The sequence below is a fragment of the Typopeltis vanoorti genome, chromosome 4, assembly GCF_054136105.1.
Source record: "Typopeltis vanoorti isolate ZY-2024b chromosome 4, IOZ_Tvanoo_1.0, whole genome shotgun sequence".
NCBI lineage: Eukaryota > Metazoa > Arthropoda > Arachnida > Uropygi > Thelyphonidae > Typopeltis > Typopeltis vanoorti.
The window spans coordinates 150,672,550-150,699,761 of NC_143552.1; the positions used below are offsets into that span (position 1 = coordinate 150,672,550).

The 27,212-nt window shown below is 36.4% G+C and overlaps 1 protein-coding gene across 2 annotated transcripts in view; it reads right to left on the minus strand.

Annotated features, from left to right (window-relative positions):
• The window catches only part of mib2 (E3 ubiquitin-protein ligase mind bomb 2), a 360,322-nt gene that overhangs the window by 240,680 nt on the left and 92,430 nt on the right, over positions 1-27,212 (minus strand). For both annotated transcript variants that reach the window (XM_090392033.1, XM_090392032.1), the window contains exon 6: positions 23,719-23,827. In XM_090392033.1, coding sequence (XP_090248159.1) covers positions 23,719-23,827 — 109 coding nt within the window. The remainder of the gene's footprint in view (positions 1-23,718; positions 23,828-27,212) is intronic.

Genomic DNA, 27,212 nt, shown 5'->3' on the forward strand with positions numbered 1-27,212 from the left:
TGCACATCAAGATGTTATGCATCACTCTCAGTTTCGGGCATATCATTTTCGTCATCAATATTTGTACCAAACATATCATTTTCTTCAACCCCTACTGCATCACTGCTGTCTTCCAAGTCACTGTCTATATATATATATATATATATATATATATATATATATACACACACACACATATATATATATATATATATATATATGTGTGTGTGTGTGTGTGTGTGTGTGTGTGTGAGAGAGAGATCATCCTCAGTTCCATCCATGGCATTGCTGATTCCTGGAGTCAAGCAAGGACTTCTTGCTTGACTCCATTCCATGAGTTTAGGACCATTTGCATACCTCAGTAATGGTTGGTTTTTTCACTCTCTGCAAACAGGCTTCTGCCAATTAAGCCTCTGCTCCAAGTTTGGCCATTTTGCTGGTTTTCCTCTTAAGACCCTCTTCTTTTTTGGCATCTTGAGCCCAAGTTATTACCAAGTGTCAAGTTATTACCTGCTTTTTGCATCCATTTATTCCGTTCTTCTTTCATCAGAGCTTTGGAGGGCTTGTTAATAGAAATATCTAGTGGCTGTAGCTGACCTGTAAGTCCACCAGGAATAACTGCTAGCTGTCAGGGCCGGCCCTCTCTATAAAGGGGCCAAGGTGCAAGAAACCTTTTGGGGCCCTAAAATATTTTTCAAAGGTAAAAATTAAAGGATTCGAAATAAACGTATTGTAAAACCTCTTACCTGTAAATGATTTTGGCACAGGAAAACAAAACAAAACAAAAAAAAAAAAAAAACATTCGAAATATAATACGTTTCTGCAAATGTGTACCGACTGTGCCCAGGTGCATTGCATCCATCGTACCCCCAAGATGGCCGGCCCTGCTAGCTGTGTTTGCAAATCTGTTACAACAGTTTTGTCTTTTCTGTTAAATGTAGTCAGAACTGATCAAACATGAGCAGAGCTGGCCTCTTCAAGAGCCCTCCAGGTCTTCTGGACCAAATCTTTGCAAACCAAATAGCCATGATCTCTTCATTCATCCAGCTTGGATGAATGAACTTGGACAAGAAAGCCAGGAGATATGCTCTCTTTAGGATACCTTTTTCTCTTAATAATGAGCATAGGAGGCATTTGCACAGAATGAAAGGACAGCAGTATAGTGTGTCTTTTCATGACCACTTGTTTTGATTGCCACTGTTTTGACCCCTTTCATATCAACAGTTCTATTGGAAGGCACATCAAAATTGAGAGGCACCTCATCCATGTTTGCAATCTGGCTTGGTTCAAAAGCATATTTTTTCCGAAGTTTTATGACATATGAGTAAAACTGTTGGATTTTATCCTCATAAGCTGATGGCATTTTCTGGGCTAACTTGGTTCATGTCCTCATGGACAATCCTTCTCTCCTCATGAAGTTGAAGCACCATTTTGCCTTTCCTGTGAAATCAACAATGCCCATTTCTCTTGCAAACCTTTTTGTCTCATACTGAATAAGCTTGGTTGACACACATATCCCACTCTGGCACTGCTCCATAATCCAAGTCAGTGAATAGGCTTCCGCCAAATAAGCAGGAGATTAAGCTCTGCTCCAAGTGTGGCCATTTTGCCAGTTTTCCTCTTAAGACCCTCTTCTTTTTTGGCATCTTGAGTAGTTCTTCCTGTTTTCTCCACTGTCTAATCATACACTTAGTGGGAGAAGGTCCAAACTGTCTCTCTGAAGCTTTATTTCCATGTTCTTTTGCGTAATTGATGACTTTTAATTTGAATTTTGAAGAATATGACAATCGTTTTTTATTTTCGAACATTTTTATGGGCGAGTGCTCAAAATATTCTTAATGCATTAACTTGCCCCATCAACGAGTTGCAGACATATGAATGATTTCAGAGTTCTGATTGATGTATTCAGAATCAGCTGTTAGTGATGTCAATCGACAGAGTTAACAAAGGCTAGTGATTGGTGGAAGCCTATTCGCAGAAACAAGGTACTGGCAGTTTCGCCACAGCAACCGCAGGTCTCTCAACCGGTTACTCCCGTTTATAAGATAACCCCCAATTTTTGTTATAAAAATTTTAGAATAAAGTATTGTCTTATACATGAAAAAATAATTTCTTGGCATCTTTAATTTATAGTATAGCCAAGTGAATAAAACTTTCAACATCTACCTCTAATTCAGAATATTTTAGTAATAAGGTGTGACATCTTTTGACTATTTGTATATGGAACTATAGCTTCTGCACTACTTCAATCTTATTATCACTTTTAGGTCTGACTCCCACTGATGAGACCTCAATAAAGGTTGAAACTGGTCAGAGCAGTGGCCCTTCCATTAATGATTAGCATTATACATGTCTGTAAGGATATGTGCTTTGCATTATAAGATACTAAGGCAACAATTGATGTGAAGTCGTTAGCCTCTATATACAAGAAGCCCAGTCGTGAAGTTGCTTCATATAAACTTTATTTGCTTACACTTGGATAAAGGATGAAACCAATATAATTTCTTGGCATCTTTAATTTATAGTATAACCAAGTGAAAAAAATTTCGACAGACATTTAAATAGACTGGTGATTTACAGATAAGAGAAATTATTATTTTAATGTTGTAAGTACATAGTTTCAACACTGAAGTGCAAAAGTATAATATTACATACTGTATAAGTAGTTTTTTTTGTTTTTTACCCTCAGATAAATGTCAACAAGAACACGAATTTCAGGGGGGAACACAGTCCAAGCATTCATAGGCCCAATAGCATAACAACACTATGTTGAAATCATTGATGAAGGGATAACTCTGGGAAATCCATTGAAATAGAAGAAACATAACTACAGTAAAGATATTTTACTAAGATTATACTGCTGAATTAGATATTTCAGTTTTTGTAAATCAAAGCTTAATATTCTATTTCTGAATTAAAATAAAAGCTCGTCATAGTTTAATAATAAAAATCTTAACAAAAAGAAGACAGGCAACAACATCCAAGAAAAGGTATGTGCAAATTTTCTTCTATTATACTACATATATTTGTCTCTAAAATAGATCTTCAATGTCCTAAGGATTCTTGAGTAAAAAGCCAATGACACTAAAAAAGGGGCACTCCTAAATGAAAGCAGGCAAAATTGCCATTAAAATAATAGTTTTTAAGAGATGGGAGTTTTCCCAGTTTTCTTATCATTACAAAAAACAAAAGGCAGTGTCATTTGTTCTTGGCCCTCAGATCATAACATATATATGCTGTGATTAGCAGGAAATCTGGCCAAGTCAGTTCAAGGAAAAAAAAAAAAAAAAAAAAAAAGGAGGGGGGGGAGCTCAATATTTTGCCAGATGTTATCATCTCCTTGGATCATATAATTCAAAAACAACTTATCAAGCCAGATCACCTAGAATATATGCACTGCCTGAAGTACATAAATCTCAACCCTTAAGCCAATTTTTGACTCTATAGGAAGTTCTTACATACAAAATCATTAAGTTCCTTTCTGACCTCTACAAGACAATCCTATTCAGTTATCAAAAATAGCACCAAATTTATCTTGAAAACTAAAAGCTTATAACTCAATTCCTTTGGATGACACCCATACATACCTATTTTCTGAATTTCAAATGATATTGCCAATCTTTACATTTGCTATAAATTCAAGATATAGTTAAAATCTAAGAATAAAATAAAGATTAAGAATAAAATAAGAATAAAGCTAAGAATAAAGTTTAAATCTGGAAGCACTTTTAGAGTTAAAAGGAGACAATGCAAAATAACTACAAGACAACAATATTCTAAGAAAATATCAACTAGAACTAGATAAACACTTGAAGGAACTACCAAAACAGAATATAAACATCGAAGAACATTGGTGCAAATTAAAGGAAATAATATTAAATTCGGCAGAAAAAACAATAGGTTACACAGGAAGAGAAAGTAAAAAGGATTGGATCTTGAATGAAGTAAAAAGGTTAAGCAATCAAAGGAAAAGCATGAAACTAAAACAGAATTATAACAGAAATGAATATAATAGATTAATCAGAGAAATTAGAAAACTAGTTAAAAGAGACAAGAATAACTGGTTAGAAGAAAAATGCAAAATGACAGAAAAGCTATCAAAATAAAATAACCTTCATGGATTATATAAACAAATAGACCAAATGAGTAAGGTACAGACAACAAAAAGTTATAATGATCAAAAACAAAGAGGGACAACTAATTGAAAGTAAAACAAAAAGAATGGCCAGATGGAAAGAATACTTCAAAAGATTTATATAATAAAAACAGCTCCCAGGATATTACGATTCCAGCCATTGAAATGGAAGAGGAAACAAATATCTTTACCAAAGAAATAATAGCACACAGCATAGAAAAACTCAAAACCAGGAAAGCACCTGGCATTGATCAAATACATGCAGAATTCTTAAAAGCAGGAAAGGAATAACTTTTGGAACCATTAAAACATTATTTGAAAGGATCTACAAAAACAAAGCAGTGCCTACTGATTGGAACAAATCAGTCATAACTCCTATATACAAAAAAAGAGATAAAACAGAATGCAATAATTACAGAGGCATTAGCCTCTTCATTATTCCAAGTAAGGTTTTTAGGAAAGTACTCCAAAAACAAATTAAGCCATATATAGAACTGGCACTGGGAGAAGAACAAGCCAGTTTCAGACCAGGTCGAAGCACAATTGATCAAATATTCACCTTAAGCTAACAGAAAAGATACTACAGTACAACCAATTATTCTACATAAATTTACATAAGAAAGTCTATGAAATCTACATAAATTTCATAGACTTTCGTCAGGCATTTGATTCAATCCGTAGAAGAGGACTATGGAAAACTATGGAAGAATTTGGAATTCCCAACAAAACCATAAGAATAATAAAGAATCTATACGAGAAATCTGAAAGTGCAGTACGAATGGAGGACACCTTAACCAACTTCCACACAGAGAGCAGAGTAAGACAGGGATGCAATCTGTCAGCAGGCTTGTTCAATCTTACACTGGAAGAAGCAACCAATAAGGCCTTAAACAATGAAGACTCTGGAATCAAAATATATGGGAAAAATGCGACAAATTTAAAATTTGCAAAAACATTGAATTACTTGCAGGCACAGAAGAAAATCTACAGCAAATTTCTGATAAAGTAAAGCAGTGTATAAAATCTGGATTAAACATAAATATAGACAAAACAAAAATTATGCAAATAGGAAAAAGAAGCACCAATCTGAAAATTGAAATTGATAGTAAGAATCTAGAGCAGGTAGAAAACTTCACCTACCTTGGAAGAGTTATTGAGTACAATGGTGAAATTATAAAAGATATAACAGACGAATCAGTCAAGCATCCCAAACTTTTGGACGATTTAATAAAATATGGAAGTCAAGAGACATCAAACAAGTAACAAAAGTAAGAATTCATGAAACAATGAGTCCTCCCAATACTCCTCTAGATGGAATTTCAAAAAGGCTGAAGAGAAAAAATTATTAGTTACTGAAATGGGTTGGCTAAGAAGATTACTTGGAGTAATCTTCTTAGAATCTTATTAATCTTCTCTGCTGGATCGACTAAGAAACGAAGACATAAGGAAACGACTAAAACAAGAAATAACAATAATAGACAAAATCCAAGCAAGAAGACTGCGATGGTTTGGCCATGCAATGGCCATGCAATGGCCATGCATGGCCAAAGATTTTTGATTTTTAGATTTTTAGATTTTTAGATTTTTAGATTTTTGCATGGCCATGCAAAAATCTAAAGCCCTGAATACAATGATGGAAGGTAAAAGATCCAAAGGACAGCCCAGAATTAGATGGATAGACAAAATAAAAGAGGACCTGAAAACCAAATCACAACAAGTGACACCAAACTGAACAGAATTGTTCGGACTCTCCCGGGACAGGCAGAAGTCATAAGAGTTCATTCAGCCTCATCATCATCCCATATAGATGATGAAAGAGGGAAGAAGATAAATTCAGGATATTTCACTTGGAATGGCAAGCTATATAAACGAAGTTAAGGAATTGCCATGGGCTCCCCACTGTCTCTGACTTGAGCCAACTTTTGTTCAAAACATTTAGAAGAAAAAAATATCTTCTGTAAATTCTAAAACTTTGCTTAAGATTCGTAATGTGGATGAGGGCTTTGTTATGTGAAATCAGGCACAACAAGAACTCACTGTCCTCCGAGAAAAAAAATTACATCCTAGAATCAAATTTACCCTAAAAAAAAAAAGAGTCAAGCATGAAGCAATGGCTCTCACCATAACCATATAGTGTAAAACAGGGGGTTATCAAAATAATGGAAACACCTACAAATCTTATGGAGAATTTTTTCATTAATACTCTGTAGGCCCACCTAGGGCTATTAGAACACCATGAATTAGACATGGAACACAGACTGATACAAGTGTTTTCAGTATGTTTCCATTTTCTTTCTTTTTAATACCACAGATCCGTATCTGGAATATTCTTATTATGACGAATTAAGAGAATGAGTAAGGGACAGGGAAAATTCAAAAATAATATCTTTATTTTCAAATATTATCAACAGTCCTCCATAGAGTCAAGAGACTCAATCATGGGAGGTCCCACTCATGCATACACAGCACATCGTATCTTGACTTGAATGCATTCAATACAGATTTCTCTGTATTATCTTAAATGGTCTGTGTAAAATGTATGTTTTACAAGCGCTATATACAATTTTGTATTCTAAATAAATTTATCTCCTAAAGAGAATAAAGGCCAACACATTTAACACAGTTAAAGAACATGAACATTATGTAAGATTCCAACATCATCATCAAATTCCTGCCATGTACCCTCAAGGGGTGTACAGGATATGATAATACTACATAACAAAAATTACATCATTACTAACTTCCTATCTACAATTTTCCTCCAAATCAGTCTGTTACTTGTAAAGACTCCATTATTATTCCAATCTTATATTTCTATCGTCTAAGGCACTTTATACCGCATCAATCCACCTATATATTGGTCTTCCTCTGGGTGGTTTTGCTGCCAAACTGGCAGAGAACACTTGTTTTGCTAATCTTTCCTCGCCCATTCTCTTTAAGTGACCATACCACCTGAGATTAGCTCTGCTAACGCATTCCTGGATGCTGAAAATGTCAAGTTCTTTCCTAATATCCTTGTTTTTAATATGATATTGCCGTTGATGCCATCTGTTCATGTCTCTAATCTTTCTCAGGGCACTCATATCTGCGGTCTCTAGTCTTTGGTCAAGTGTTTTACTTCTGAAACAGGCCTCAGATCCATAAGTTAAAACTGGTTCGAACACTGTCTTGTACACAGCTAATTTAGTGTTCCGACTAATTTCTCTCTTATTCCATACGAATTTATTCAAATGACTTCCTACCATACCAGCTTTGCTGATTCTGTTGTCTATTTCTATATTTAATTTACCATCTTCACTAAAAATCATGCCTAAGTAGGTGAAATGTTTTACTTGTTCCACAGGTTCTCAATTCACAACACAGTTAACATTTTCAATGATTCTGCCTATTTTCTTTGTCTTTGTCTTTTTATTGCTGAGCTTCATACCATATCTATTACAACAGCTATTCAATTTAGTCAGAGAATCTTGCAGACTTGTAATGGATTTATTTAGAAGTATAACATCATCCGCATAAAGTGAAGAGCTGACATTGACATATCCAATTTTGATATCATGTGTAATACCACTTTCTTTCATAATGTGATCCATATAGATATTGAATAACAGAGGGGAAAATGTACATCCTTGTCTCACACCAGATTTAACATTAAACCATCTTCCTGTACTTCCTTCAATTCTAACTGCTGACTTGCAACTCAAATAAAGACAAAGTATTGCTTGATATAATGTCCCATTGACAGCATATAGCTGCAGCGTATTGAATAGCTTCTCTCTTGGGACCTTGTCATATGCCTTTTCCAAATCGACAAAACTTAAATACAGATCTTTGTTATATTCCCATGCTTTCTCAACTATTTGTCGACTAAAGTGAAGATCTGATCCTGACAGCCTCTATTTGGTCTGAATCCAGCTTGTTCTTCACCAAGCTATTCTCCACAATTCTTCTCAACCGTTTCTCAAATATACTTGCATAGATCTTGCCAGGAACACTCAGTAGGGAAATACCTCTGTAATTTTCATTCAGTTTTATTTCCCTTTTTATATATTGGTACTATGAGAGCTCTACTCCAATCATCGGGAATTCGTTCCTCTGTCCAGGCTTTCCGAACTATGCAGTGCAGCCACCGTAAGACTCTTATAACACCATACTTCAGCATTTCTGGTCGAATATCATCTATTCCTGCGGCCTCTCCACATTTCAAGCCTTTCGTGGCTTTTTCTACTTCAAGTATGGATATGTATTCCTGACTGCACCCCTGGTCAGTGTTTTTTTACCACTGTGCTATCATCACTGCTTGTTTCATTTAGCAGTTTTTCAAAGTAATTACTCCATACTTCAAGGATATCTTTTTCTCCCATTTTCATGTCACCTTTATCATCTCTAACTCCTTTTACAGCACTATTTCCTCCATTTCTAAGCTTCAACAACCTCCAGAATACCTTACCACCTTCTTCATATTTATTTTCTGTATTCTTGCCAAAGTTCTCCCATGACTTTTGTTTAGCTAGTTTTACAGTGTTTAGCTTTCTTACATTTGTCTCTGTATTCTCTAACAGCACAAGCTGACTTACTTTCCAAGAACTTTTGATATGCTTTCTTCTTTTCCGTTACTGCCTCTTTAACTTCCTGTGTCCACCAGAGTTCTGATTATTTTATCCTTGCAGGCAACCTCACCACATGCCTCTCTGGCTGAATCAATCAATGTTTTCTTCAGAGTTTGCCACTGAATCTCCTAGGTTTGATTCCTGTTCTGAAACGCTTTCATTTTTTCTTGAATAAACTTTGTGTATTTTAGTCTACAGTTCACATCTGAGAGCTGCTCAACTTTTATTCGCTTTAAAACTTTCTTACATGTCATTCTTTTCAATATGAATATCCTGCTCAAGACTAAATAGTGATCACTTCCAATTTCAAATCCTCTGTACACTCTGGTGTCCTGCACCAGGGAGAAAACATCACTATCAACAATAACATAGTCAATGAGACTTTTCTTATTCCTTGCCTCTTCTCTCCATGTGAATTTGTGCACATTTTTATGTTGGAACATGGTGTTAGTAATAACCAGTCCATGTCCTGAGCAGAAATCCAACAGATATTTGCCATTATTATTAGCTTTGCTCTTTTCTCCAAATTTTCCCGAAATATTTTTGTGTGTCTCACAATCATTTCCTACTCTGCTATTTAGATCCCCAACAAGGACCTACTTTTCCTTTTTCATTATGTCAGTTGCTTTTTCTAAATCCTCAAAAAATTCCTCCACTTCTACCTTAGTAGAACCTTCTGTGGGACCATAGGCACAAATAAGTCTCATTGTCCAGTTACCCATTCTCATATTTGCCCACATTATTCTACTTGAGATTGACTGCCATTCAAGAAGATTAGCCTAGTATTTTGTGTTGAATACTATGGCTGTATCTTCTTTTCCTTGATTGTCATTGCCTGAATATAACATTTTGTATTTATTGCTCAGAAAGATCTCACCAGTTTTGGTCTATTTTTGTTTCAGTCACCCCTATTATGTCGATCTGGTACTTATTTAATTCCTCAGCTAGCTCCATTTCTTTGCCATTCAGGCTTCTTACGTTGATAGTACCGATCTTTAATTCTGGTGATGTTGAGTTGGGGTTTGTTTTCAGATTTTTCCAGTAGCTGACTTTTCGCTGTTTGTCCTGGTTCCCTGGCGAAAACAACAGGGGGCCTTGTTTAACCAGGCGACGCCTCAGCCGGCCTGAAATTTTGTCATGTTGTACCATCATTTTTTATTTTGTTTAACCAATAAGAATACAATTTGGTCGGCTAAATCCCAAATTGCCAGCCCATCCTCGTTCGTTCAGTATCCAAGTAGATACCCAACAGGGTGCACCATGAGAAGGTGAGGATTGGACATTAGGTCAGAAGCCCTGGTCGGTTCTCCACATTCCTTTAAAGGCTATGTGGAGGTCTCCTCTCAGTTATACAGCTTTGACCCTTAAGCACCCGTTCTGTGCAAAATCACAGGATTTTGTGAGACATATACAAATGACATATAAAGAAATTGTGTGTTATGAGCTTAAAGCACATAATACAGTTCCTTAGGCTCTCAATAATAGCCATAAAATATAAATTTCTTAACTTAAATCTGTTTTAAAACAAAATAATTTTTGCACAATCTTTCTAAAAAAAAAAAAAATGTATTTCTTTCATATCTTCTTTGCAGTATCAGTTCCTTTCCAATTTCTTTAGAATATGAAGATAATTTAAAGTTTCCAGTTTCCTTATGAAAGTTTTATCATTATTCAAAAATACAAAAAGTTCATCTCTTTCAGGTTTGCAGCGCTAATCTGGAATACGTTTTCTGCAATACTGTAACAAAAAGAAACTGTCCAACGTTTCGGGAGAAACTATATAATCACTTTTATCTATCACGACTTTACTTCATATAAAGGAAATTCATCTGTTCATTTTGGGATAATCATTCGTTTCCCTCATAACACTCTTATCCATCTTCTCAGCTTAAGAAATTCCTTAAAACTATTTTCTCCCATAAAACTTCCAACTCCTTTCAAACGTCGTTTCTCTCTCTCTCTCTCTGTTCTAATGAATGCAATAGCTGTTCTATTTTTTTCTTGTTTAGTAATTCAACTTCAGAAATAAGTTTGTGTAAGCACACTACTGCCTGACATGGTAAGCAACATGGTGGTGAGATGAATGTTGCTTGTAAACAAGACTGGTTCTTCACTGGCATGAAAAGTCATCGAAAAGTTCAATATTTTCTTCTCTCAAGTTTATGTTACAGAAATAAAACTGCACTAGAGATCAGTCCTTTTTACAAAACAAAAAATATCAAAATCCAAACAGTTTTTGATGGACCATGAGTATACCAAGCTTTTTTATATACATCAAATTTCTAATTACAAGAAATAATGCTTTTTTTCTCTCTCTCTATACATTTTGAAAATGTTTAACTATATGATAAATATAAAAAGGAAAGGTTTCGGTTTTATTATTTAATTATTTTATCAACTTTGGCTACTGCTAAAAAATTAATGCAATATAATTGGATATCGCTAAATAACAGATATTTTACACAAGCCACGTACATAAGATAATGAAATTTGAGATCATTCTTCCTGTAAAATATGTCCCAACTCTACCAGTGATGTATAGCACATGGAAAATGTGATCAAACCGATTGGAGACAATGTCTTTTCCGTTTCCATACTTTGTCATAATCTTTGATATTGTTATTATAGTGTTAAAAAAAAAAAAAAAAAGTGGCATTCCAGTGATCATACCTCCAAAGAGGTATAACCACTGGAGTGTGGCTTGCAGGAGCTATTGTAACCAAGACAGCAAAAATTGTAGCTATATCACAAGCCACAGTATCGAAAATCATGACAAGGTATGGAAATAGACATGGTATTGTCTCCAATTCTCCATAGTTCAGCAGAAAGTATTTTTAACTTGGGTATAGTTATGTTAAAGATACCAAGATAGGCAAACAGACAATATGTCAAGTTTGCACCTGCAATTTATGCAAGACTAGCTGATCCCACAGGTAGTACAAGACCAAGGCAACTCGTGGTGAAGGTGGAGCAAGCTCTGATCACTAATCTTAATATTTACCCTTAATGCCAAAACACATCTCCAAGAAGGGGATGTATGATGTTTTGTATTAAAGGCAAGGGGCCACTACCCAGACCGGTTTCGACCTTTATTGAGGTCTCATCAGTGGCAGCCAGGCTAGAAATACCAAGATTTAGTAATGCAGAGCTTGTAAGTATTTTACCAAAACAAGTTACCATAAGGTGTTATAACCTTATTAAATAAAAATCTCAGGAGGAGATATAGATGTAGAAAGTATTTTTAACTTGGGTATAGTTATGGAGTAACTGGAGTAAAAATGGAGTAAAACCAAGTTTAAAATTGCTTGGTATCTTTAACATAACTATACCCAAGTTAAAAATACTTTCTACATCTATATCTCCTCCTGAGATTTTTATTTAATAAGGTTCTAACACCTTATGGTAACTTGTTTTGGTAAAATACAAGCTCTGCATTACTAAATCTTGGTATTTCTAGCCTGGCTCCCACTGATGAAACCTCAATAAAGGTCGAAACCGGTCTGGGTAGTGGCCCCTTGCCTTTAATACAAAACATCATACATCCCCTTCTTGGAGATGTGTTTTGGCATTAAGGGTAAATATTAAGATTAGTGATCAGAGCTTGCTCCACCTTCACCATGAGTTGCCTTGGTCTTGCACTACCTGTGGGATCAGCTAGTCTTGCATAAATTGCAGGTGCAAACTTGACATTTTGTCTGTTTGCTTACTTGGAAAAAATGGAGTAAAACAGGTTTAAAATTGGTATCTTTAACATCTCCATAGTTCAATCACATTTTGCAGGAAGAATGATACTAAATTCCATTATTTTATATATGGCTTATATCAGTCTATTCCGAGTCATACTCATGGTGTTCTAACAGCAAGAGGGCCTGCAGCTTATTAATAAAAAATTCTCCAAAAAATTTGTAGGCATTTCCATTATTTTGATAATCCCCTGTACTTTTTCTGGTCATTATATCCATCAAACATCAGTACTTCCTCCTTTAAAAAAAAAAAAAAGGTTTAAATAAAATCACTACTGTCAAGAGCCTACATCATCTGCTCTTCACAAACATCTCTTCGACAAAAAATTTCTATCAGAGAAACCTTTTAATGGCTACAGTCCAAGAACTGACAAAATTATCAACCATTTATCTTCAGATTCTATGAGTATAAATGACTCCATTTGATTCCCATCCCATATTTAAGGTCACTTCTGAATGTGTGTATTTCTGTCTTTCAATTTGCAATGACATCCAAACCTATCAATCATATCCCTACTTCATAAAGAAGAAATTCCTCCACTGTTGACATTCCACTTTAAAGCTCATTTCATAAGACCGATTTACTAAAATAAAGAGGCAAAAGGCTTCAATTCGGTGATGCAAAAGTATATAAATTAAGTGGCTATTAAATCCAACATAATTTCAGAGATACAGAAACTATAAAAGTTTCATATTGAAAACTGACCAGAGAGCTTGTGGGAATACACTCGCTGACATACTACGAGTTGCCCTAGCAGAACCTAATAGGAAGCACAAACACCAAAGCGCCCGTACATCCACCTCCTATTTCTACATTTTGATAGGATTCACTGGTCTGACAGCTGTTTCAAACTAACTGGTTTTCATGATTCCCATCAAATCAAGAACTCCATTCTCCTTCAGTGCCTATACTGAAGCCTAAAACAGAATTTCAACGGGCAAAAAGCAGGAAACTTGCAGCCTGTCCTAGCAGCAGCCGTGCCTTTTGGTCTCTTGCCAGAGCAATTGGTCACAACTTTTGCCCTACACTACTCCCACCCCTATCATACCCAGATGGCTCAACTGCAACATCACCCACAGAAAAAGCTAATCTCCTGGCTTCACACTTTGTCTCCAATGCATGCATAACTGATAATGGCAAATGCCTCCCAGTCATCCAACTGTCCAACATACAATGCTCACTTGTATCCTTTTGCCAGAAAGAGATCATAAACACGTTGTCAAAATTAGACACAAAAAAGCTCCTGGTCCTGATGGCATTCCTCCAATTGTCCTGAAGGTCTGTGCAGCAGAACTGACTCCTATCCTATGCTGTCTGTACATACTCTCTTACTCCACTGGTATATATATTCCAAAGCCTGGAAATTGGCCTATATTCAACCCATTTACTAAAAAAGGTGACAAATCGCACATCTAACTACCACCCTATCTCACTCCCCTCAGTCCTATCTAAATTGATGGACCATCAATTCTCAACTCCTCCTCTACTTTGAAGGTACCCGGCTATTAAGCAACCACCAGTACGGATTAGGTCAATGCCGATCAACAGGTGACCTGCTCTCATATATCGCCCATCTCTGGACAAATGCCATTGAAAAATTTGGCAAATCCCAAGTAGTTTCACTTGATATCTCTAAAGTCTTTGGCCGGGTCTGGCACAAAGGCTTACTAAGCAAACTTCCATCATTTGGACTGTCTCTGGACTTCTACAGATGGATTACCAGCTTTCTGTCTGGATGCACACTATGTGTGTGTGATGGTAGACGGCTCCCTATACTCTCACCATCCAACTAATGCTGGGGCCTCACAAGGTTCAATTCTCTCACCAACCCTCTTCTTTTTGTATATCAATGACCTACTTCAGCTTACCTTCGACCCAATACACAGTTTTGCAGATGACAGCGCATTGCACTCCTCCCTTTCATTTGATAAACCTTACTCTACACAACTCATTTTCAACCCACAGAACAACAACAACTTCCCTTAATTCGGACCTCCAATGGGGATCAGATAACATCATCAACTTCAACGCTAGTAAAACCTAGTTCTGTCTTATTTCCCACAAAAAACAACCATTTTCCCACAGTATTATTTTTAACACTCAAATTCCCAGACAAGATGAAATTTCTCTCCTAGGAATTACCTTGACATCAGGCCTCTCCTGGCATAAACACATCACAACCATTGCATCCTCAGCTTCCAAAAAAAAACTAGGTTTTCTCTTTCACTCAAGATGTGCAAATCATAAATACGTCCAGCTATCGAATACTGTTTTCACATTTGGAGTGTGGCTCCTAAAATCTCCCTCAAAATGCTTGACTCAATACAGAGGAGAGCAATTAGACTGATAAATGATCCATCTCTTACCAACTCATTCTCCCCACTTTCACATATACATTTAATCTCTGTAATTTGTATATTCTATAAATATTTCCATGGAAAATGTTCATCTGAAACAGCATTAATAATCCCCCCACTCAGTACTAAGCCCATTGGAGCACGTACAGCTGCCGCCCAACATCCTTTCATAGTACACCTTGAAACACAGAGAACAAGTTTCTTTTCCTCCTTCTTCATCCCTGCTACTGCTATACTGTGGAACAGTCTTCCCCCGATGTATTTCCTAAGGAATACAATATAGTCTTTTTAATCGAATGTCAACAAGTTTCTCCTTTCCCATCCCACTACCCATATATGGTAGTAAAGTAATATAGGTTGACTAGCTAACCTCTTGTATATGGGCCCAACATAAAAATAAAAAAAAAAGCCCAAGATATCATTATCAAAGCACTTTAAAAACACTTCTCGTTTATATGGCCTCCCAAAAATTCATACATAAAGAAGGTTCAGCAAGACCCATCTTGAATTGTACTCTCCCACCAATAGAATTGCTAAATTTCTGTCACGTTTATTAACTGCCCATACTGGAGAATCCAGATCATTCATCAAGAATATCACACATTCTTGAGAAAATCAAGGACATTCAAATACAAGAGTGGGATTTGTTAGTCAGCTTTGTCATTGTTTCCCTCTTTACCAACATTCCATTATCTGACATTGTTAATTTACTATATGATGATTACCCTCGTGATATTGCAAGGATTTTTGAATGTGTTATAGGTTATTTCAGCTGGAAAAACAAAATCTATAGCTAGGTTGAAGGCACTGCCATGGGTAGCCCTCTGTCTCCACCTTTGGCAAACTATTTTTTGAATGATCTGGAAGATACCTTGTTCTCATCCATTCATCACCAATCCTCTCATTGGTTTCATTATGTTAATATTTTTGTTGTTTGACCTCATTCTGAAAATTAACTTACCACTTTCCTACAACGGATCAACAGCTTTCATCCACACATTCAATTCACCATGGAAAAAGAAAAGGCTGGTAGTTTACCATTCTTGGCCATCCTTCTTATGCACACAACCTCCAGGAATTTATTAACCATTGTTTATCGAAAACCTACCTTTATTGGCAGATACATTCATCAAATTATGCTCATCAAAAAAAGGATGTTATCAAGTCTTTAATTAATAGAGCACATAATGTGTGCTCCTCTCCCTCAAGCTTACAACAAGAACTTCTCACTATCAAACTTTAATGGAATTTAATGGTTACAACCCTAATCAAATCCAGCAGATAATTAACTCCTATGTTCCAGCACCTCAGGATTCTTCAACAGACTGCAGAGTTCCAATCCCTTATATTTTTGGTATCTCTGAACCAATTGGTAGAATTTAAGAAGTATCACCTTAATCCAAAATATTTTCCTATCAACAAAATTTCTCATCTGTTGCCATCTACAAAAGACAAACTGTCACCACTATCATTAGCTGGCATTTACCAGATACCTTGTGAATTAATCTGACATACTTTGGGCAGACAGGCCATTCTGTGGAAAAAAATAATTAATGAACATCAACACTACATTGAATACAAGAAAACTCAAAAGTCTGGTCTGGCATAGTACAGTATTGACACTAAACAGAGTATCTGGTGAGATGAAGCTCATCTTCTCCACTGAAGCTGTTTTAATTATAACCTGCCTTTTCAAAGAAAGTTGTGAAGCCCTTTTACATTGGCCTAACCTGAATCAGAACGATTGTCTCTCTCTCTCCCAAAAGTTTGAGAGAATCTCATTTTATGTAAACATCAAAAATAGTTTTAATATTATTTATTAATAATAATTTCTAGCACAGGTAGAAATATCAATTTCTAGAACAGGAGAATTCATTTAACTACCTAGGATGTATGATCACATATGAAAATGAAAAAGATATAAAAATTGCAAAATATTTAAAAATAACAGGTGTAATTAACTATATTTAAACCAAACCTAGTTCAAAAACAAACTAGACTAAAAGTATACAATACATTAGCCCTACCAGTCTTAATGTATGGAAGTGAAATCTGGACAATAAAACAAAAAAACAAACAAAGATTAATAACAGCAGAAATGAAGTTAATGAGAAAAACTGCAAAGTATACTCTATTTGATCACAAAAGAAATGAAGAAATTATGAATGAATTAAACCAAGAACCAGTAATAGAAAAAATTAAAAAATATAAACAAAATTGGATGGAACATGTTCAAAGAATGAAAACAGAAAGTTTACCAAAACAAGCCTTAAAGTACAAGCCATTAGGAAAAGAAAACGAGGGCATCCTCTTAAAAGATTCAACGATGTCTTCTAAGGCTGGAACAGGCCATGCTAGGCCTAAATCTTTGATACGCATGATGATGATGAATTTCTAGCACATGGCAACAGCTTTTAATTGGTAAACCACCGATTCTTATACAGGATGTTCGGGATAAATTTGACATATTTATAATTAATTATATTTTTCCGTAAGTTACATGTATTAACACACACTTCTCTTCATTTAAAAGTTTGGACCCTTCTTCATTCATATACAAGATGTCAGAAAGGATGGATAGCTGGAACCCACCTGAATCATGGAAGAGAATAACTTGTATCATGATGATTCGTGCCCGCCATCAAAATAAGGATATTACGACTGCTGCCCAATGCTCCCTGAATACAGTAAAAACAATCAGGCATGAACTAGAGACTTGCAATGGTGACTACGAGGATGTAGCAAGAAGAAAGATCCCTAGCAGACGATCTGATTGCGTTCGTACAGCAGAATTCCTCGCAAATCTGCAGGAACAGGTGTTGAAGAACCCTGGCATTGGAATTCGGGCTTTGTTCGTGGAGTTGCTAACTGTAGTCAAGCCCTGGATAACAAGGGTAGCCAATGGTAGGCCGTATGTATGGCAGCAGGATTCGGCCCCTTGCCACACCTCTGGGAAAAGTCAAAAATGGTTGTCTGAAAATTTCTACGACTTCACCAGTCCAAATGTTTGGCCTCCAAACTCCCCAGACCTTAACCCCATGGATTATTTTGTATGGGGCGCAGTTGAAAAAGACACCAATCGCACTTCCAGTAATACAAAAGCCCAGTTAATGGATAAAATTAAAACAGTTTTTGCGGCCCTTCCCAGGGAGACTGTAGCATCAGCTTGTTCGAGGTTCCGAAGCAGAATTGAAGCTGTGATCGATGCTAATGGTGGTTATTTTGAGTAAATCTTGTTGATAGTATTGTAATTAACTCTGCCTGTAATGTTTTTTTGTCAATTCATTAAATTTAATAGATACAAAGAAGATTTTCTTTTTCCTTACGAAACTGTCAAATTTATCCCGAACACCCTATATATAAGGTCTTTATTTTCTCTTTGTTCCCAAAAGATCAGTTTTATCATTTTGTAATGTAGCGACATTAATCTATTTAATTTGTAGGGTGCACAGAAAGCATACGTTGTTATAGCGTATCTTCGTATATTTTGGCATAGTGCTTTGAATATTAGTGTTTTTAGGCGTATGGGAACTATATCTTTTAACCTGTAGAGTTTACCACTTATTGTTCGGAGTTTGTTGTGTAGATGGTTTATGTGGCTATTCCAGTTCATATCTGCATCGAAGTAAATTCCAAGGTATCGTATTGTTTCAACCTGAGTGATTGTTGTGATTTTGCTGTTCTGTGTGTTTTTTATGTTGGAAAGTGGATGTTGGATGGTTATATATTTGTTATCAACTGGTCGAATCAGTGGATTTCTGAATATCATTATTTTTGTCTTTTCTGAGTTTAGGTGTATGGAGTTTTTCGTGAGCCAGTCTATGATCAGATTTATGTCATGTTGCATATTTGTTTGGGCTATGCTTGCGTTATTATGGATGGGTATTATTGCTGTATCGTCAGCGTATTGGAATATCTTACCTTTGAGTGGTAGCTGATTAATATCGTGCATGTAAATGTTGAATAGAGTTGGGGAGAGTACAGCTCCTTGTGGTACTCCACAGGTTACTGGTAGCGCTCTGCTTCGGTTTGACCCGACACGTGTGATATGCTTTCTATCTTGAAGGTAGTTTGTAAACCACCTGTGAAGAGGCCCGTCTATTCCAACATGCCTCAGCTTTTCTAACAAGGTTTGATGTTTAAGCATATCAAATGCTTTAGTTAGATCAATAAAGACTACCATGGCAATTTTGTTTTTGTCTAAGGCGGTATTAATTACGTTATTGATAGTTGATATGGTTACTGAAGATGGAAATTTGATCTAGGAATGTTTCTAGCTCTGATTTCAAATGTCAGAGCTTCTGAATCAAGTACTGATTTGTATTCCTGATTGCATTCCTCTGAAATATTTTCTGCACTATTCTGTCACTGCTTATCAGATTTAAAAATGTTTCCAATTAACTACTTCAGACATTCAGAACCTCTGCCTTCAGGCTGAAAGTGATTGTGCTTCTTGTGGTGGAGAATATGCAGAAGATAGCCAAGTTTTGTTTTGAATGCTCTTGGCTGTTGTGCATTCAGTTTATATACAATCTAATGCGTTCCACTGATGGGAGAGGAGCTGACTGCTGGACGTGATCAATCTTCCATCATGATATCCATGATGGAGTATGTGGTTCAATGTAAAAGAGTGAATATCATAGGAAAATGAACATTCCCATGTATGCTATTTTCTACTTCTCACTTAAGCAGTAGAGAGGGATGTAGAGAACACATAATAAAGTTGCCAGCAGTGAATATTCAAGCAGGAATGTAGAAGTAGGTTTGCCTCTTATAAAATAAGTGAGAGAGGTTATTGTTGCTGAACATTGCTCAATAGACATTCCTCTGATGTTAGGATGTGCACACCACATGAAAGTGCTGTGTAGATGTAGATCTCCTATAAAGATAATGGGGATGGCAATTGCAAAATAAGATTATTAAGGTAGTCTTGGAATATATATATATGCAGCAGTAATTAGGGGCGGCATAAAGTAACCAGATGTCCTATGGAAAGGCAGACAGCAACTGCCTGTATGTTGGTTCAGTGAGACCTGCAAGAAGTATGGTCGTCCACAAGAATGGAAACTTCTCCATGGGTAAGTCCATTGCTGTCCTGTCCTTGTGACACATGATAGTAAAATAATGTTATGTAGGATCTCTACATGTTTCAGGTATGCTTCTGCAAAAGGACCTTGATGTCTTTCCCTTTCTCCCCAGCAATTGTGAACAGCCAATGTCAATATCTTCTTCTTAAGGAAAATCATCCAAGACATCAGAGTGAATTTCATACACCTGTGAGTGTGAAGGTTTTGAATTCCTCTGGAGATAAAGTTTTTTTTTTTTTTTTTTTTTTTTTTTTTTTAATATGCTTTCAGGGATAAGGCCATATTCATCTGCTCTTCATTTAAGTATGATTTTTAATGAAGAGCAGACTAGATCATAATGCTCACTGATAAAAAGTGAAAAGTGGAATAACTGTGATATTAGTACAGAGACTCTGTTTTTACTGTTACCTTCTCTCAGTGCAAAAGGATTTTTCACTAGCTGATGTAGTAAATCTCCTCTTTGCCTCTTGATATGGAATGTTCTGTTGTCTTGATCTTTTGAACTTTTTTTCATCCTTATGCCTTTGACATACTCAAGTAGGCCGGATGTTTACCTGCACAATTGGCATAATTAGATGTTTTGCAAGAGCAATATTTGCTTTCATGCATTTTACTGAGACATGGCAGAGTTACAACAGGTAAGTTTGAGTATAACTGTATTTCTGGAATGTGAAGAATCTCCAAGGATTTGAAATATACAACCTGAAAGGGTGTATATTTTCAACCAGATGCAGTTGAGATAACCTGCTTTCATAGAATTTGGAGACTAAACAGATGGGGAGGGGGACTATGGATGTTTTTCTTGATTGGTACAAGATTACCATATTTATTTATGGATTCATCCTCTGGCTATCACACTTTGATCTTTTAATTCAGAGCAAATCTCATTTTGAACAGAGGTCCCACTATGATATTATTGCTGGGGATTACCATAATTGGTATTTACCCAACTGATGTACAAAGAAGTAAATATGAGTGTTTCTTTGAAGCAGTTTAAAACAAGATATCTCCTTGATGAATGTTAGTTTCCCCCATCTCGATTTTCGATAAAGGTTGTTGCATTTTTCTGATGGGACATTCACCAGTAAAATGAATTATTAGAAATGATGGTACATTTCTATGTTTCTGATATTTTCTGTTTATTTTATAATGTTGTTTTAATGATTAACTGATTACCCACATGAAGCCAAACATGGATGCTCAGTATCAAGCATTCAAAGACTGCACTCAGCAAAATGACCTACCCTGGATGCAATAATGGCACCAGAGCAAACTTTGGTCCCTGTTCCTAAGCCATGGAGAAAGATTGAAATAATAAATTTAGTTTAATCCTTTATGGAGAAAGACTGACTTGTTGGGCCACCATTGAGCCTTGCAGACAAGCCCACTTGCTAAACGATTCTGGCTGCATCAGCCAGGCCTACTCATCTTAGTAGAGTGGGAGATGATCTATACAAAAGTTATAGGAGAAATGTTGCTTTGGATTGCTAGCTTTCTGTCTGGACATACACTATGTGTAGTGGTGGTTGGCTTATCCTCTCAACATTCAACTAATGCCGGGATTGCTCAAAGTTCTGGCCTCTCACCAACCCTCTACCTACTATATATCAATGACATGCTTCAGCTTACCTCTAACCCAATACACTTGCAGACGACAGCACATTGTGCTCCTCCCTTTCTTTTGATAAACCTTACTCCACACAACTCACCTCAACCTACAGAACAGCAACCACCACCACTGCCATCAATTCAGACTTCCAAGCCATCCTCCAATGGGGTTCAGATAACCTAGTTAATTTCAATGAAAATAAAACCCAGTACTGTCTCATTTCTCATAAAAAAGAACTATTTTTTCTCGGTATTATTTTTGACAACACCCAAATTTCCAGACAATCTGCGATCTATATTTTTGGGATTACCTTGGCATCAAGCCTCTCCCAGCATAAACGCATAACAACCATTGCATCCTCAGCTTCTAAAAAACTAGGATTTCTCTTTCGCTCAAGATGTTACTTCACCCGTGAACAGCTGTTAACCTTATACAAATCACAAATCTGCCCAATGGTCTCTGCACCATGTGTTTCTACAAATATTTCAGTGGAAAATGTTCTTCCAAAATAGCATCAATAATTCCTCCACTTAGTACTAAGCTCACTGGAACACATGCAGCTGCTGCTCAACATCCCTACACAGTGCACCCTGAAACCCACAGAACAAGTTTCTTCTCCTCCTCCTCTTTCATCCCTGCAACTGCTATATTATGGAACAGTCTTCCCCTTGATGTGTTCCATAAGGAATACAATATACAGTCATTCAAATCCAATGTGAACAAGTACCTTCTTTCCCAACCCATACACAGTACTAATGTACTATAGGTTGATCTACCAACCTCTCGTGTGTGGGCTCAACATAAAAAGAGAGAGAGAGAGAATTTGTTATTTAGCATGAAATCACCAACTTTTGGAGGCTTATAAAAAGGATCATGCTTAGCATTTACAGCAAAGTTATTGGGTATCTAAACCTTAGTATTAAATGTTCAAGAGTCTTTAGTGGATGAAATTCCCATAAAAACCATATCACTGAATTTTGCTCTTTCTACAGCTTTTTCTTTTAACTTTCATTTTAAATTTGATTATTCAGATGATCCACTCCAGAATTACATTATTATTATTGTATGGGCACTCCCATGGAGTCCAAAGACTCAACAGCAAGCGACCCAATTTATCCACACAATCTATCATACCTCTCCTTGAACCCATTAACAGACAAAGCACTAACAACTGACTCTGGTAACCCATTTCATTTCATTCACAACTCTCCAAGTGAAAAATCTAGTCCTCATGTCCCTACTAACCACACTTTTATTCAACTTCCAGGGATGATCCCTTGTTTTGCCCCCTCTAGCTTAGTGCTAAAACATTTTCCCTGCATCAATCCTACAAAACCCTTTAAGCAACTTAAACGTTTTTATCATGTCGCCCTCTTTTTCGTCTATCAACCTTCTGCAGCCCACACACCCCCAGTCTATCCTGATAGGGAACATTCCACAGACCATTTACCATCTTGGTCGCTCACCTCTGAATCCTCTCCACCATTTCCTCATCCCCAAGAAACCTAAGGGGCCAGACTTGAGCACAGAAATCCATTTGTGGATGTATCCTTCACCTCCTAAATTGAAAAATAAGATATACTTACTACCTGATGTGAATCTGATATCAAACACAAGAATGACTCAATTAAATCATGATTATGAGAATGAATTCAAATCCTACAAAGCCCTTTAAGCAACTTAAACGTTTTTATCATGTCGCCCTCTTTTTCGTCTATCAACCTTCTGCAGCCCACACACCCTCAGTCTATCCTGATAGGAAACATTCCACAGACCACTCACCATCTTGGTCGTTCACCTCTGAATCCTCTCCACCATTTCCTCATCCCCAAGAAACCTAAGAGGCCAGTCCTGAGCACAGAAATCCGTTTGTGGATGTATCAAGGCCTTATAAAGAGGAATAACAACTTCCTTATCTCTACTTGTTAACGTGTTCTTCAATAGCCAAGTAATCTTATGAGCTACCTTAGCAATATGTCGTCTAAACTTCAACTCTCTGTCTACCACATAACACTTTTAACATAATTTTCTGTCACATTTCATTTTGAATGTCATATAAAAATATGATTTTTTTTAACAAAAATCTAGTTTTATGACATTTTACATAAATATTGTTCAAAATCAATACTGCAACAATTTTAAGAAAGTAAATTATTTTCAGTTCTTCAACCATTTCAAACATATTGAAGCAACTTCCTACCTGTATACATTGGTTGAACCGGAAGTCCAAGTTACATTAGCCACACTATGTCCAGATTCATTATCCCATCCTCGTATATCCATTACTTTTCCCGTTTTTCCTTCACCTCCTAAATTGAAAAATAAGATATACTTACTCCCTGGTGTGAATCTGATATCGAACACAAGAATGACTCAATTAAATCATGATTATGAGAATGAATTCAAAATTATTCATTAAATATTATTTTAGCAATTATTATAAGGCAGTGAGGAAGCTGACATCCAATCACAGAGTGCAGGAGGGAAGTCATAGGATGATAGCTTCTTCAGGAAGCCTTGATGCAAGACATCATTGAATGTGTTGGAAATATTGACAATGATAACATGAGTTTCTCCAAATCTTTCCAGTCTGTGTCCAAGGTAGGTGATATTAGCTAAGGGGTCAGCTGTGGTACAAGATTGGTGAAATCCAGATTGGTTATCGTTAATTAACTGAACAAGGCTCAGCTAGTGAAGAAGCTGGTTGGTGTTAACCTTCTCCATCACTTTTGAAAATACTCAGATGAAAGCAATGAGTCAATAGTTGGTGATTTTTGTCTCCCTTTTTGGGTACAGGCTGGATGTAGGCTTGCTTCCATGCTGTTAGATAGATGCCAGTAGAATATGATAACTTATATAGCTAATAAAGAATGGGTGTTAATTGTGGAGCACAAATTTTGGGTGCAACTGGAGGAATACCATTAGGACAAGAAACCTGATTAGTATCAAGCTTAATCAGTTTTCCTGATGTCCTTCTGGCAAAAGTTCAGAGACATACAGTGGGCAGTTTGTGGTGGTTGATTTGGCTTGGTCGACCATACAAAAGTTGGAAGAATAAACTGATGAGAAGAGATCAACCTTTTCCTTGAGAGAGGTAACTACGTGCCATCAGATACAAAAGAGGCAGGAACAGGGAAAGGAAGAAGTTACACCCACCAGCCTAAGCAAAGGACCAGAAGGCTTGACTGCCAGTTGAGCAAGAGACAAGTTTATTACATTTCATATTTATTTTTTTTTGGAATTTGTTTTGGAATTGATTTTTTTTTTAACACTTGTTTCAGGCTGTTGTGTAAGCTGAATGAAAAGCTGGAGTCTTTAATTTAAGAAATTTAACATATGAATGCAGAGGTGCATTTTTTGAGAATTAGGGCGAATGAGCATTATTTTGGTTATTAGTTCAGTGAAGGTGTGTGGATCGAGAGAGCAAAAGCAGTAATCCTGCCATGTAAAAACAGGAATAAAAATTCTGGAAGTTATCCCAGTTTGCACAATTGTAGTGGACAGAGCTGCCAAGAGACCAGACATCCACCTGTCTTATTCTGATGGCGCCACTGTAACTTCATCCAAAGATAAAGTTGATTCCTGGCATCACTCTTTTCCTCATACTCCTGATTATGGTAGGAGGTATTTTAGTATTAAATTACCTCCTACCATGCCAGAATCTAAGTAATGTAAGCTTCCTATAGTTTTTCAACAAAAAGTCATCGTAAAACTACTAAATAACTTGGATATTAAAAAAAATCTTCTGGTCCCAATGGCATTGGGACCAATTGTTCTCAAACAGTGTGCTCCAGAGCTAGCACTCATCCTGCATAGTCTCTATAATTTATTATACATATCTGATACCTATCTCACTGTATGGAAGTAATCTCATATCCATCCTATTCCAAAAAAAAGGATGACAGAAGCCAACTGTCAAACTACAAACCAAATGCCATCACCTCTCCTCTCCAAAGAGTCAATAGCCAATTCCTTCACTACTTAGAGGCTCATGAATCTATCAGTGACCACGAGTACAAATTCTACCATTCAAGATCCACAGCTGACCTTGCAGCTTATATTACCTGCCACTGGACACATACCATGGAAAGGTTGAGAGAAACTTGTGTTGTCACTCTTGACATTTCCAAAGCTTTCAACTATGTGTGGCACAGAGACCTGCTAAACAAACTGCCATCCTTCAGTCTTTCTGTCACTCTCTGTAATTGGGTAGCCATCTTTCTCTGTGAGTCACAGTAGATGGCTCCCTCTCTTCGAGCTTCGACACCAATGTTGGAGTGCCTAAATGCTCTTGTAAAATTGTGTATAGAAGAATTTTTATACAAAAATACCTTATATACCAATTTTACTGGAAAATAAAATTCACTAAAAATACTTGTGGGTTAACAGAGAAATTATCATATTTTTAATTTTGAAATAATATTTTTTGTATATTACTGAATATTGTCACCTCAAAGGATTTTTGTAAAAGAACAAAGGAATATAAGTGTAAGATAAATTGTCTAAAGAAACCTCTTAGTCACCAGTAATTCTAGACAGATTAAGGTATTAACTAATGACCTGGGGCAACTGCAACCTCAAAGGTCAACATTGCAACGGGGGGTGGGGGGGTCCTACCTTAATGCAACGACTGAAAAAAAGGTGGTGAGTGCGGAACAACGTAATACCCAGGGGATTAATACGTAGCAGAACCCAAGGTCATCGGAGCGATATAAGAGGGGTTTGCTACAGCGATAAAAGGGGACTTTTTAGTGGTTCCTTGGTCAGCAAGAAGTTACTAGGTCACGCGAAGTTATGGGTTCGAGAAGGCGACGAGGTCAGCGAGGGTCGAGCAGTTACCGGGATAAGATGTACATTACGGCAACGGAGTTTTGCTAATCATCATAGAAGATGATTTGCAATCGCCAACAGGACCTGCGTTCCAGCCATTAGCTGCCAGAAGTGCAAAACAACTAATTTAAGTTGTTCCTAGAAGAAAGTAGATACCGGAGTTCAATGCTGCCAAGTTCCCGACGCACGAAAAAAGTAAGAGGAGATCTCAAAAATCCCGGAGAAAGTACCTGTGTTTGTTGCTTAAGACCAGAAGGTAATAGAAGGAAGTGATGCCAAGGATCAATCAGAGAGGACCAGACAACTGTTTAAAGTAAGATCTTTCTATTGTTTTAGCTATAGACAGAATTGTGACAGTGACTTGTGGAGAGTTTGTTTGTTATGATACTTTAGGATTTTGTTATGAGGACTTTAGGCTTTGAATGGTCTTGTTAAATTATATGTGAGAGAAAAACTTAGCTAATTTTAAGGTGAAATATTGTGTGTTTAATATTATTGCTAGTAGCTATGCCTAAGTTTGTTTAAGCGAGATTGCTCTAAGTGTGATAAGGTGTTAACCAAGGAAACGTTATAGACACGTGGTCTTACAAGAATTGTCATCATAAGAGTAGTAATTGTAATTGGTATTGAGAACTGTCAGTGAAGCATAGAACCTGATTTACTTGGAACTTAGTATTGACCTTTTGTACATTTCTTTCATGATAAATAAATTGCTTTCATGTTTAAATAACTTGCATGATTTCTATTTCCAATGCACCTGTTAAAAAGTTGTTTCTTATTATTATATCTATGTTCTATATTTATTTATCTCTTTATACTTAATTTTAATCTTAATTTTATATCTAGGATTGTTTCCTCTTCAGA